General features: G+C 30.6%; 1 protein-coding gene across 7 annotated transcripts in view; it reads left to right on the forward strand.

Moving 5' to 3' along the window:
* Window positions 1–13,743, forward strand: part of LOC129946740 (inhibitory POU protein) — an 85,859-nt gene extending 72,116 nt beyond the window's left edge. The window contains exons 4-9 of one of the 7 annotated variants that reach the window (XM_056057045.1): window positions 9,121–9,310; window positions 9,407–9,547; window positions 11,607–11,838; window positions 11,979–12,142; window positions 12,197–13,542; window positions 13,599–13,739. In XM_056057045.1, coding sequence (XP_055913020.1) covers window positions 9,121–9,310; window positions 9,407–9,547; window positions 11,607–11,838; window positions 11,979–12,142; window positions 12,197–12,267 — 798 coding nt within the window. In that variant the 3' untranslated portion in view covers window positions 12,268–13,542; window positions 13,599–13,739. Of the gene's footprint in view, window positions 1–9,120; window positions 9,311–9,406; window positions 9,548–11,606; window positions 11,839–11,978 lie in introns of all 7 variants that reach the window. The other 6 variants (XM_056057047.1, XM_056057049.1, XM_056057048.1 and 3 more) reach the window with 6 other exon arrangements.
* The last annotated feature ends 1,249 nt before the right edge of the window (window positions 13,744–14,992 follow it).

Here is a 14,992-nt window from a genome sequence, read left to right on the forward strand (position 1 = left end):
TGTTAACCCCGGCAAATATCAAGGTTGAAAAACTAATACAAGATTGCTTACCAAACAACAGAAGCCAGCTCAGCCAGTAGCATCACATCAGGGTGATAAAATGAGGAGATGCAGAGTCGATTACGTGGGCAACCCCAGTAGCAATTTGTTGTGTTTTTATTTTATTTTTATTATTTTTTTTTTGTTGCTATTTTATCTTGTCGTTTTTCGGATACTTTTACCCTTCATCTTTCATTCATTTTTACCAAACAACACTCCATACATGAAGTGATGGGAGTGGACAGGGACGGGGAAGGGGACGATCGCCCTCCTTACAAATGACAAGTATTTCAATTTCTTGTTGTTTGTCTTTTATACGAGAACAACAGATGGTTTACGCAATCACCGTGATAAACATTATTTATACCTATATTTTGATCCGCAGAAAGGATATTTTTTTAAATAGAGGTATTGATCTAGAATATTACGGGATTTGTTTTCTTGATGATTCGAAAATGAGATAAGGTACTTACGAACATATTATAGTTTTTTTTTGGTTTTATTTTTTACACTTAAAGTTGGCTATTAGCACGGAACCAACAACTTATGTTGTCATATTTTTTGAATTGGTGCTCATATATTCTTTTTTGAGATTAATACAATTTCAAAAACGTATATCTGGTCCAAGGCCATACTTTCTTGATTTTTTCCTGACACAGAGGTATACAAAAGGATGCCTTTCTTACCTACCCTAGATTCTAAATAAAATACCATTTTTGGTCGTTTATATAAAAAAGACTGTGATGTAAACCACACTGATAACTTTCCATTCCGTCTTCGATTTTTATAAAACTTTAACAAATAATTCATATAAATTTTTGTGTGAGGAATAAAGTCAATTGGCGTATTTCTTTTTTTGTTCAGAGCTGAGCACTGAGCAGGGCCTGTGCGAACAGAGAATAGTAGAGTGGAGTTCAGAGCAGAGTATGTTCAGAGCTCTCTGATTGAATTATGAAACAACTTGAGCACTAAACTGTCATGATTTGAAATGTCAAATGATATATTGGTTTCTTGAAGTCTGTTTGAAGGCATTCAAAAGTTTCTTTAGTAAAATTAATTAAAAAAAAAAAAAACAGACATAGCGTTGGCCCATTTGATGCCTAAAATAAATTTGATTCATAAAAATGCTATATGCAATTATTTTTTTCTAAATTATCTTCTGCACTTGAGCGACCAGCCTCTTCCGCAGCTCTTATTGTTTTGACGATGATTTTTTTTTATTTCGCAGCTTTCAATTTCAAATATCAAATTGTTTGCGTTCAGCATTTTACTCTGTTTACTCTGTTATTTTATTCCGAGCTCACAGAGCGCGTTTTGAACATGTTCAGCACTAAAAAAGAAACACGAATTTGAAGCTCTGAACGAGCAGAAAGAAACACAATTATTTTTTTGACAGTTCGAGCTCCGCTCTGAACTAAAAAATAAAAACGCCAAATATCTTTCTTTGTTCTTGTAATACTTGAGTCAAAAAACATTTCTTATCAGATTTGTTTTTGTAGGTTTTCGTGTTTTGTAAAAATAGTTGCCGATTGAATTTTTCTGAAAAAAAACTAACTAAAAATTTTAAATATGATAAAACAAGTTTGATCTGAATATGTGTCCGAGATTTTTATTTGAAAACAAACACCAATTTATAATACTTTTTTTTAAGTTTTTATTTTTTGGTAAAACAATACTGTAAATCGTTTTTTTCTGAAGATTTTACCAGATATCAAAAATCATGCTTTATATTAACTTAGGTGAAAATCAGAATTCAAATCATCAATGAAAATGACTTTTAATATAAAATCCAAAGAAGGAAATTCAAGTACTAAAGTATTAATGTAAAGTACGGTGCGTTTTCTGTTATCGTTTTTAATTTTTTAAAATACGTTAAATGTTTAACAATAAGCTTAGAATGCTTGCTTAAATCAAAACTTAAAACTTACATAATTTCAACTACTTATAGCAAACAAAAAGAAATTTAAAGCTTGCAGATTTTAGATTGTCATCTGTCAATGAGTATATGAGATTAAGAGGACTATTTGCTTCATAGTTCAATCTGCTTAAATTAGTTCTATGGCTTGAATTCCTTCTAAAGCTAGCCTAGCTCAGGTCTGAATAAATTCGTCCAAAAAATTGATGGACATGAAATCGTTCTATTCAATAAACCAGAGCCCTCTTTCATAAAAATTGACAGGTGACAATTCTACAAATGTGTAACACTTATTTGACAAAATTTGTATTTCATAAAATATTGACAGTTGATAAATTTGTCAGAAAAATACAATCACACAATACCTGTACTTATTAAAAAATGTATCGTGACAGTTTCATTTTTAAGTCTTGAAATGTATTTTGCGTTTTGTTACTATTCTGTCATTTGATGTAATACATAAAAAAAAGACTCTGTTAAGGGCCTTGCACATGAGAGCGAACAACGAATGTACGAACAATGATTTTACACATTTCAAAAAGTCAATTTCAAACAAATACACATTTAAGTTATAAGAAACCACTTGACACTTATGTAAGGATAATAAAATTTGCATTTTGTTTTCTAAAACAAGATAATTTTGTAAAAACAATTTGGTAGTAACGAATTGCAGTGTGGTTGCTACGAACTGTCAAATTCTATTCGCGTTCCACATACCATCCACATACCATCCACACTGCAACGCATAAATTGTTCGCGCTCAACTTAGCCTCAAAATTATATAGAAATAAAACTCATGTGAAAGAAAAGTCAAAATATGCGAACATCCACAGTTCGCAGTTCGTAGTTCGTAGCTCATGTGCAAGGTTCTTAACTCTTTTAATTTTACACTTGACCGTAAGGCACCAGTTAAAGCTGTCTTTGGTTTTCATTATTCAAATAAACATTGGAATTTTTTACAGGTCGTTTATAGCTAATATTAAATATTTGTCATTCAAAAAAATTTCCTGATTGAGATCCACCGAAAAATTTTGACTGACAGAAATCTATCATTGGAATTGTGTAAAATTGGAACACAAATCGGTGGAACAATTCATTTCACTTTTGAACATAAAAGTATCAGCTGTTCAGGATCTTGAATAAGAGAAAAATAAATCCGCGATTAAACTTTTTTTCTCAAACTAAATTCTTTGTGTGATTTCCGACCGATAATTTTCATTTGTAATCAAAGGCAAACATAGTCATACTGACAAATATGTAAATTGTAATTTCTTGTTACTTCATCGGAAAATTTCTGACAATTGTTGAAAAATACTCCACAACTAATAGTCATGACAATTAAAAGAAAACATGACAGTTCTCAGAAATTGTCAAATTGTTTATGGAACAGATTTTGACAATTGTAAAGATAGAATAAATTAACAAATGGTCACCTGTCACCGGTAGTCAATGTTTATGAAATAGGCCCGAGATACAAAACAGAACTGCAAATACTCTCTTTGACCAAAAAGAGATGGGAGATTGTTCAAGAAAAGCCTTTGATGGTATGGAGGCGACGACGTTTTTATTTATCTTATGACAAAAGATGACAGCTTCAAAAGTGACAGCTTTCTAAATAACAGTTTTCTAATCACTTGCAACATCTTCGATTTAAGTACAAAGTAATGATGCCTATGAAAGATTACTAAAACAAAACAAGCCCGTCTAAAAAGTCCTATATATTTCGCTTATGATAGAATTGGTAAATAAAAATGTACATCTGACCAAATTCTTGAGAATTTATACCCATTGAGTTGTGTGCTTGCAATATAACATTTATATAACCCTCTCTTTGGTAACATATATTAATTGGCTGTATTTCGTAATATTATTTTTTGTCATTGTACAAACATCATTACTAACAAATGTGCGTATCTAAAGTGTCCTCTAAAATAAATAGCAATCAATTATAATTTCTTTCATGGGAACAATAAAACCGCAAAAACATACATAGAACAAAAACAAGAGCGAGAACCGTGTCCTTTAAATACATACCCGACTCATATCTTACTGCATGCAACGTTTATCAAAACATAAAGTCCTAAGCAGTATCGCCATCGATGCATCAACACCATCATCATCAGTCTTGAGTTTGAGTTTCATATCATTTCCCCTCCTTACATTTAATAATAACCGATGTGGAAAGCAAAAGCAATTATTTCACATATAATAACACATCAAGGACCTTCATTCAAACATTGAAAATAAACTTTGAAACAAAAGAAGGTGTATACCAATTTTATTCTTTTTATTTTTGGTTTGTTTTTGTTAAATTGTTATTATTTTTCGTCTGATGTAGTCAAAAAGGAAGAAAATACAAACAATGTCCTGTTGGTGGTGGTGAACTACCAACCAATAAACCATCAGAAGCAGGAGCACACCAAGTTCAGTTCCGCAATTGAAATTGTGATTGTGATAAAAGCAAAGATCTTAGCCAAACATAAAATTAATTTCAAGTGCTCTAATCATACTCTGACGATATTTACCTAATTGAATGTAACAGTAATGGAAGTCAAACAACAGAGAGTTCAAGTTGAAAGTACCTTGTTTGTCTTATTTCAAGCCTTGATGCTGATGATGCCAGAGAATGGTGCACGATTTCAATATGTTTATTAGAGGGTGGTTTGAAAACCCGACTTTATGCCGCCCGCTGCCGCCGCAATATACAGTCTTTGTACATACATATATATCTAGATAATTTTGTGGCTTTTTGATCAGGTGGAATAATAGGAGAGTGAAACTTTGAAATGAAAAATATTTGCGTTGCAGGGTTGGGCTGCTGTTGTACGTAACGTAGGTATACGTATATAGTTGCCTCCGGCTCCGGGTAGTTTTAGAAATCTGGTCACCTTTTGATGCTTTTTTTCAGTGCAGTCGATGTTGTTTATTTTTATGCTTTTACAAGTACTATACAAGCTATAGAATCTACGTATGTATAGGCTTCAAAGTCTATTCTAGCTTGCAGTTAGTTCATTTATGCTCTGGGTACAGGCAAGGCGGATATGGGCACAAGCACAGTAATGTCAATGTTTGTTCAACAAATTAAATCGGCATGTAACTTAATTTAGTTAGCAAACAAACCAATCACTCATTTCTCTCCTGCATTATATCTATGCTACTATGTATGGTGTAAGCCTATAACGACAACGGTAGTTAGTTTAACATAGAAAATATACACATTTTAGTCTAATTAAAAGCCTTAAGCAAAACTCTTTTTTTTTGTGTATGTTTAAATGATTTTGGCTCAAACAACATTTCGCTTGATTGCATTTTTAATAAATATTAAAATAATATAGTTTTATTAACGAATAATTTTCAAATATATTGAAAAGTATATAATAGACTTATAAGTTTGAAAGAATTATAAGTACCTTAAAAGACCGAAAAGCCGCAATTTTAGTAATTTTACTAACATACATAAGTCAAAACTCAAAATTTCATTATCAGATGGAGAAGTGAACTTAAAGCCTTTTTTCAATTTGAAGTGTTAGGTATCTGACAATAGCAATTGGTGAGATCCACTCCCCATTCTAATAAAATACAAGATTGGGTCTCACCAACCTGCTCAGGTTTTTCTTCAGAAATATAAATGCCACTTAATTAATCCACACAAAATATTTGATTTATTAAATTGTCTTTTCCAAAATCGGTACATCGAATTTTTCTTAAATTATTTTTTTAATAGTTTTATAATTTTGTTAAAACAATTTTTGGTATTCAGTTATTTAGTCTTTATAAATATGTAGTTTACATTTGAATTTCGTTTAAAAGTGGTGAACCCTTTCTAAGATATTTTTTTAAAATACAAACAAAATAATGATACTTTTGATCATCAAATATTATTAAAACAGTACAAGAGCTTGTACAGAAAATCGGCTGAAATCGGTTCATTAGTTCTTGAGAAAACTTAAAAACAAAATTACGGAAGCGATGGAAGATTTATGAGCGTAAGCCTATGATTGTATAGGGTGGAAGTTTGAGTCTATTGGACCATGGGACGAAACGGAGGCAGAAGCTCATGAATCTTCTTTGTACTCCTTCTATTCTGTTTATATGGACTGAATAAAAGGGAGCCCATATTATGCTGCCATATTCGAATATTGGTCTTACAAATGATATATAAAGAAGTTTAAGAATATAAAGGTCGCGAAAATTATGTGAAAATCGTTTTATAAATCCGAGTGTCTTATCTGCTTTTTTAATAATATAGTCACAATGTTTTGTAAAAGTTAATTTTGAATCAAGAATAATACCTAGGTCAGAGAAAGTAGTGAGTTTAGTCAAATAAGAAGAGTCTAATTAATAATTTAAAGTCAAAACATTTTGTTTGCGTGTAAAACACATTGATTTACATTTGTTTATGTTAAGTAAAAGCTAATTTATAAAACACCATTCGCGAAAACTATTTAGATCATCTGTAGTAATGAGTCAATACGTTTGAAAATTTTAATGTCATTAAAACAGATCAGTGTTTTATAATAGAAGGTAACTCGTTAACGTACAAAATAAACAGTAAAGGTCATAAGTGGCTACCTTTGGAAGTTAATGTTTTATGGCACAATTTATCAAAGGCCTTACTGAAGTCTGTGAAGACTTCAACGTTGACAACTTTGGTGACAGCCACGGTAGTCAATATGACAGCCATGGTAGTCAATATGACAGCCACGGTAGTCAATATGACAACTGCGATAGTCAATAGGATAATTGAGGTAGTCAATATGACAATTTTGGTTGAAAACAGACATTTAATTTGACTCATGGGTAGTCAATATTAAAATCCCGGATAGTAAATTTTGTAAAATCAGTACCCGTGGCATGATGGTAAGTGCGTTGGACTGTCATTCCAGAGATCTTGGGTTCGATCCCTGCCTATGCCATCTAAATCCTTTTCACGGGTACTGCCTCTTGCGTGGAATTGACAAATTCTTCAAGAGTAACTCTTGTCATGAAAAAGTGCTTTCTCAAATTAGCCGTTCGGATTCGGCATATAAACTGTAGGTCCCCTCCATTCCTGACAACATTACTCGCACATAGGAATGGTTGAGAGTTGTAAGTCACTAGGCCCTAGTTCTCAACGGACTGTTGCGCGACCCAATTTATTTATTTATAGTAAATTTTGGTAGTCAATATGGCAACAAAATTGTCATATTGATTACCGAAGTTGTTCTATTGACTACTTTTGTTATCATATTGACAACCCAAAATTGACAATAGTCATTTTTTTAAAATAAGGTTGTCATATTGACTATTTTGCTAAATTTCAAGTTGACTATCGAAGATTTTTAATATGACAACTTTTTTTTTCTGTGTACTGATATTTTTCTTTTTAAAAATGGAAAAACGCCTGAGGCAAATCAGCTTAAAACCGAGGACGAGGACAGGTAGACGAACGCAATAAGGGGACCCATTTTTTTCGACTTCATGGCAATGTCATGTTTGATTAAAATCTCGAATTCAACATTTTTTACTAATGAAATACTTCTCATAAAGTTATTATAAGTAGCGAGTACAACAATCAAAGCACATTAAATAAAGGATCAATATTTCAGTTAAGTAATAAATCAGTCTTTCATTTTAATTTTCTGTTTCTATATAACAACCATAAAAATAGAAGAAAATAAAAATAAAGATAAAGTACCGCTATATGACTATGAATTTGCAGAATCTTCTTATTATTTAAGAAGTTTAAATGTACGACTCGAAATGCGTGAGAAAGATCAGAACTCTTAGGTTGTTCAACTAGCAAATTATCTGGTAGAAATAGCGTATGCTAGGACCCTATTTCACCAAACACTTTGTATATAACTTTTCACCTAATAACCATTTGCAAAGAGGAAATTATCGAATTAAAAAGTTTTTTTCTTTGCAAAAAAGGTTTTACAAAACTCAAGTTTTCAAAATACAAAGTCTTTTGTGACAAGTGAAATGTTTCGTTATTTTGTAAATTATTTGTTCGTATCCTTCAATGGACTTGATAGCAAGTTCCTTTTGCAAAGCTGTCGTAAGATAATTTAAAAAAAATTAATTGTTTTGAAGAAGATTTTTTGATTTTTGATGATTTGATTTTTCGACAAAAAAAACGTTTTCGAATAACGAAAAGTATCATGCTGTCTAAAAATAATAGTGGACATACATTACAATTTAATAGACAAAGAGTTATGTAATTAAGTTTCTTGCAAGAACTGCATTGAGCTAAGAATGGAGCCTAATATTGAGGTAATAATAAACTAAGAGTAATTTATCGAGTATCGAATTTGTCTATAACACTTGTCAAAATAAGAATTAATTGCAAAGTTGTATTATAAATTGCTGAAAAACTTTTCCTTTTCACTTTCCAAATAAAGTCCGCCAAATTTAAAAGTTAAAAAAAAATTCTTTGCAATTTTACTTTGCAGGATAATGTTTTTTTGAAAAGGGAAACATTTTGGTGAAATAGGCCCTAGGACGTTTAAAACATTGAGATGCGAAATAAAATGGGGTCGGTGCCTATCCGTTTACAAGGAATGTGCACTGCATTGTAAAATTATATATTTTCAGTACAAATCTCATGCGTATATCTATAATACCAATTTGTACTAAACTGGTTTGCAAAACCGTTTTCATGAAAAACTTGAGTACAACTCACTGCCATGAATCCAAAGAATCTGTGAAAATAATACAGATAGGTCTACAACCAACCGAACTTCCAGGAATTAAAATCAGTTTACTATTGAACTCAATTCCGGAAAAATCTCAAGTTTGGAGATGTAGAATGTTTTACTTAACTGTTTCTTTCTATCATTTAATATTCAACATTTAAAAAAAAGGTTGGATTGTTTACATCATAAGGATAACATTAAGCATAAAACAGTGCCATTAGTACTTCTGCAACTTTTATGTTAATCAATCCTGATCTCAGGGACCAATCGAAAATTGTATATGCATTGGAGTTTCTAGAATTAAGTTAACCACACAAAATATTAAAAAACAAATATTTACAGTGTCTACCGATTAAAGTAATACCAGTTGTGCTTTTACTTTTTATAATTATTCTATTATTATTTCTGGAGAACGGAATTTATGAACAATGAATTTTACTCAATAAAATATATAATTATATTGATAAAGGTTTGAAATAAAATTCTTAGATGCACCATACAATGGACGGACTTGATATGTTAGATCCAACGGGTTCAATGACAACACTAACGCCTATGTCTGAAACACCAATAACACCTACACACCATCAACTCCATGGCTCATATCATGGCATGAACCACATGATGGGTCATCATCATGCGGGACCATTAGGTGGACATACACCGGGTAGGAATTATGGTAAACTATTATTCATGGAACAGTCAAGCTGTATTATATGTGTATTATGCATTTTCTTTTATTTTCATCTTTTTTGTGATATTACATTTTATACAGGACATCATGGCCATCCGAGTGCGCATCATCCTGCAATGGCAGCAGCAGTTGCAGCAGCTGGCTTACATCCTGACACAGATACTGATCCTAGAGAATTGGAAGCTTTCGCGGAGCGATTTAAACAAAGGCGGATAAAATTAGGTACCATCATTTTATATTAGGTTGCACTTGAAAAATATTTAACATTTTTTTGTTGTTTTTAAGTTGAAATTAAAAATTGTATAATTTATTATTTGTTTTCTTTTTTAATAAATGATTTTCAAAAATGTAAACCAAGTGTTTATTATATATTATTTTCGAGTTTTAAATATAGCTCTTAAGATCTGAAGAGAGCCACATATTTACATTTTAAATCCATAGAATTCTTTTTAAAAAGCATAAATCTGTCACTTAAACCCGAAAGTTTTCTTTTTATTTTAAAGTACATAGTTTTTCAATTTTTATATAAAAGAGATGTTTTTTTAAGAGTAATCAGTTTATTTATTTCTATTTATACGTTTTTGGCTCTACGTCCCCGACAACTTCAAAAAATCCATATTAGAAATTACCTTTCGCTTCGCTCCTAAGAAAAAAGTCTTAAAATCACAAAATCTGTTTGGACAAAGGAAAACTTTGAAGGTATTACCTAAATCACACAGTCTAGTGACCAATTCTGATTATCTGGTCGAGAATTAACAAACATTATTCACCATTCTTGTAGATAATTATAACATTTTCAATAGGTTCTTGAATTGTCTAATGCACCATTTTTAGTAATGGCGTAGTTTTTCCTTGTGAAATGACAAAATATGACAGCTTCCAAAGTGACAGCTGCTCAAATATTTGGCTATTGGAAATGATACATTGGAAACCCCTTTTTTTAAATAAATGCGGACAGCTCGACATATTCACCATTTTATTTGAATTTAAATGAAGAATATCTATTGGCTGAATCACAAACACGTTCAGTTTCGGCTTCGTCTGCGTTACGGTGGGCCTGCTTCGAGTTTGCTTTGAATGACATTTCATTATTTTATCCTTCCAAAGAATAAATATTTAATTTGTTGACATTTTTTTACAGCTGTTGAGCTGTCATACAAAGCAAATGTTCAGATAAATAACTTGAGCTTCAGCTTGGAGTCACATTACGTTATATTACGTTCTTTTCCTTACGATTGTCAAACGAAACGTGAGGTCGAAGCTCCATTGTAATAGCATGCATTGATTTCCTATGACTGAACTCGTAAACGTCAGATAAAGCCGAAGCTGAAGTGTGTTTGTGATTCAGAACACACTGATATCATTAAAAACATAAGGATTCGAGTAAAGTGATGTGCTGAGTAGTAGTGTAAGTATATGAAGCAGTGTTATTGATTGTGTCAAAATCATTAATAGAAACAAATACCATTGGCACATTCTTGATGATACCGAAATAAAACTAATTGCAAATATCAGTAAGATGCCAACGACACTTTAGATGACACATAAATGGATTAGATGTGTATTTTCAAAAGATAAGCGAAATAGAAATAAATTTTGTTCTGTCAAAAAGATGATGATGATGAATTAATAATTCAGATAGTTAGACTTTAGACATTAAACTTCAATTTAAAATCAATTATAGAAAATTAATACTTGGCTCCACTATATAAGATTTGACAGTAAAATCAGTTTCAAGTTTTTGAATTGCACGATGACTTTCTATTAAAAAGTAAAATCTAAAACAGAACTTCAAAAGGATTTGCAAATACTTTTTAGCATTTGTTTAATTTCATAAGTCTGAAGAGATCTGTCAAAAAAAAATATCATAAACATGCTAAAAACGAGTTCTCTTAACAAAATTTTAAATTTTGGTTGACTATATTGTTAAAAACGTCATTGAAAGCCACTGTCAAACGATGCAACATTTTAACTGCTGACAGTTTCCTCACTGTCATAAAATAAATATTTTCGCGCTTGAGTGTTTGAATCGGCTTATCATCTGACAATAAAATTGCAAAAAGGTCTGTCAACCGTCAGCTTATTAATAGCTATTGTCAGAGTTAGTATAGGCTGAAAATTGTTTTGATTTTGGTCATGAAAGGAGTATTAAGTTTTACAATTTAATTTATTTTGATTTCGTCGCTTTATTTTTCTTTATTTTTTGTCATGATGTTAAAATTGTATTTGCACTTTAACAATTATTAATTGAAATGCATATGCATACTTTTTTTAAATTTAGGTGTAACACAAGCAGATGTTGGAAAAGCTTTAGCCAATTTAAAATTACCTGGAGTTGGAGCGCTGTCACAAAGTACAATTTGTCGCTTCGAGAGTCTGACCCTGTCTCACAACAATATGATAGCATTAAAGCCAATACTTCAAGCGTGGCTAGAAGAAGCCGAGGCGCAAGCGAAAAACAAACGAAGAGACCCAGATGCGCCGAGCGTGTTACCTGCTGGCGAGAAAAAAAGGTAGACAACGTTTCAATTTCAACTCGAATTCGGACAATTTTTTTGTTTTTTCTTGATGTGATAAATCATCAAATGAAACTTTGTCCGAATTTAAGTTTCCCATTTTTTATTCAGTTATCTATATCGAGTCTTTTTTCAAGAAAAAGGACTTCCATTGCTGCACCTGAAAAACGCTCCCTAGAAGCATATTTTGCCGTCCAACCAAGGCCTTCTGGAGAGAAGATAGCTGCCATCGCTGAAAAGTTGGATCTGAAGAAGAACGTGGTACGAGTCTGGTTCTGCAATCAAAGGCAAAAACAAAAACGTATGAAATTCGCTGCACAGCACTGACAATCAAATAATACAGCCACACAATTAGGTATAGTTAGTAGTGTTACGGCATCTATGACCGGCCCTGGACCTGCTGGAGTCACTGGTTTTGGTTACTGATAGTAGCTTACATCCCACGCAACATCATCACAGCAGTACACTGAACGCCATCAACCAAATGGACACTATCAACCACTTGGCTTCGACGTAGCTGACGGCATACTGATCCAAAGATAAAGTGGACAAAACTGGAAAATAATACCTACTGACAAGAACTGCCCCTGCCCCATATTCGCCATCATCATATATTAATTTATTTTTTTCTTCTTTCTTATAAATTATTTTTATTTTTATATTTTGTTAAGTTTAAATTATTTGTGTAAGGCATCACATCGCATATCGGAAATTTTGTACAGAAGAGCATTTGAAACACTTGTTTTGAGGCAAATTTGCGTTCCTATAGTCAAAAACATTTAAACATTAAAACAAAAAATAACAAAAGAATAAAATGTATTAAAAGATTTGATGATAAAATATAATTTTTGTAAAAATTGTGTAGTGTAAATTAAAACCTTAGTTAAAAGTTCTTTAAAAGACTTTGAATCTTTTGAGAATTAATGTATAGTATTTTTTATTTTCTTAATTAAATATTTGTTTTTATTTTTGTTTTATATAAATAAAAGAAAATGTGCAATAGGCAATAAACTATATAACGAACGCTAGAATTCGTTTATTTTTTATTGATTTTTATTTATTATTATCTATAAATATATAATTTGGTACGTGCTAATAGCTTTTTTAATTAAATGATAAACTAGTAATTAGATTAAACAAACAAAAAATTGCGAAATAGTAACAAAAAAAAAAGAAAACAATGTTTGCATTTTGCAAATTCCATGTACATAGTATCCTGTTTCATTGATTCACTAAATGAAAATCATTTTCGGATAAAAACTATTGTGTAAGAATATAAATTATATATATAATTAAGACCTGGGTATATATATAGATATATATATTAATAGAAGATTACATACAAAAATGTATATAATTATTCTAAGATTTATTATTAAACGTTCTTGTATATACGACCTTTTCAAATACAAATAAAGTTAGACTAATTTTTTTAGAAGAATATAATTACTTTTTTAATTTGTATTAAATGTTTAAGATAGAAACATTAAATTCTCATATGGCGTTGATATATGTATGCATAAGGGCTAACTTGACAGTGGAAGCTTGAAATGAGAGGTAAATTAATTTTGAATTTCTTTGAAAAATTAATAATTTTCTTTGCAGATTTTGAGAAAAGAAATTTATGATGAACGACGATGAATATTGTGAATGAATCTTTGGTTTTACTCAAAATGGCGCCCAACAACCTTTTTTGCAGAAGTAGTTGACGAATGATTATACAAAATTTAAAAATTTTCAAATTTCATTTTACTTAGTAACAGGTCCATCCAAAAGCACATACCTTCCTTAACTTCAAGCCCAGATGTTATGTGATGTCAACAGTAAGATGCTGGTTTTCTAATTCAGATCATGGAGAAACTCTATTTAGTTTTTTATCACTTGCATTTTTAAAAATTAAAGTTATTTATTAAAATAATGACATGTTAAGAGTTAATTGAATGAACTTGTAAATATAATTTTGTTTGTATACTACTAATTTTCAAATGATTTGTTTATGATGTTGGCTTAGAGTGAAAACCTTATTTTAATATTAAATTGTTTAAAAATACAAAAATCTATAAAATTCTTACAATTCTTTGATTTTTTGAATATTTCGAGTTTTGTTTTTATTTTTATAAGAATTTTAGAAGCTTATGTTTTTCACTTCAAGCCAAGGAGATTAAATCTTTTGTAGAAAAATACGAACGTATTTCGGCTCTAATAAAAGCGCATTCTTCTAGATTTATTTGCCCAAAAAATTATAACACGAGGATTATTTGTATTTGTTTCCTCTTCCGGATTAAAGTGAGATCAAGTTTTAGGTGCAAATGTTTTGTGAAAATTTAATAAAAATCTAGATAAAAAATAAAAAAGGGGTGGTTTTACTTTTGGAATGTAATTTTGTTGTTATTATTCTTTAAATATTCTTGTTTAGATTATTGTAAACCACTTAAGTGAGGAGCAGAATACATGAAATGCTATTTGCCTTATTTATGGACAGATAACGGCAAACTATCAAAATGCTCTAAATACGAATAACTAAAATCGCAAAAATAAATATTGGAAGTATCTGGCACAACTAAGGAATACTATAACTAATGAATATTTGTAAAGAAATAAATTACGAGGATTTGTATAGGGAATGTGTTAAATTATCAGAAACCCTTTTAGTAAGTAAGTGAGTAAGTAATTCATTTATTTACATTAATTTACAAAAGTGTATACAATATTTTGAATTTAGATGCTATGACTTATGGCTATGCTGTCAGCCAGGTTAACAAAAAAAATTAAGAATATTTAAATGTATATATGTATGTTTTGAGTTTAATAGAATTCTGTTATTAATAACAATCTATACTTGTAAATATCTTTCAAAAATGTAGTTAATGTTTTCCAATCATACTCGTTAAGGATGTTTATAGTCTCTTGTAGCGAAAAGTATTTTTCCCGAAAAAGTAGCTTCTTTGAGTTTTGAATATTGGACAGATACCAATGAAATGTAGAAAATCTTTTTTTTGATTTTAAGTTGCACAGTGTACAGAATTGGTTAAAACTATCAATATAAGGACATCCATTTAAGTTGAGAACTTCACATCTTGCTTTAAAAATTAGGGATATCTCTTCATAACTCAGTGGATCCTTGAAATAATTTCTGGAACCAAGATTGGTT

The sequence above is a fragment of the Eupeodes corollae genome, chromosome 2 (genome assembly GCF_945859685.1).
Source record: "Eupeodes corollae chromosome 2, idEupCoro1.1, whole genome shotgun sequence".
NCBI classification, from domain to species: domain Eukaryota; kingdom Metazoa; phylum Arthropoda; class Insecta; order Diptera; family Syrphidae; genus Eupeodes; species Eupeodes corollae.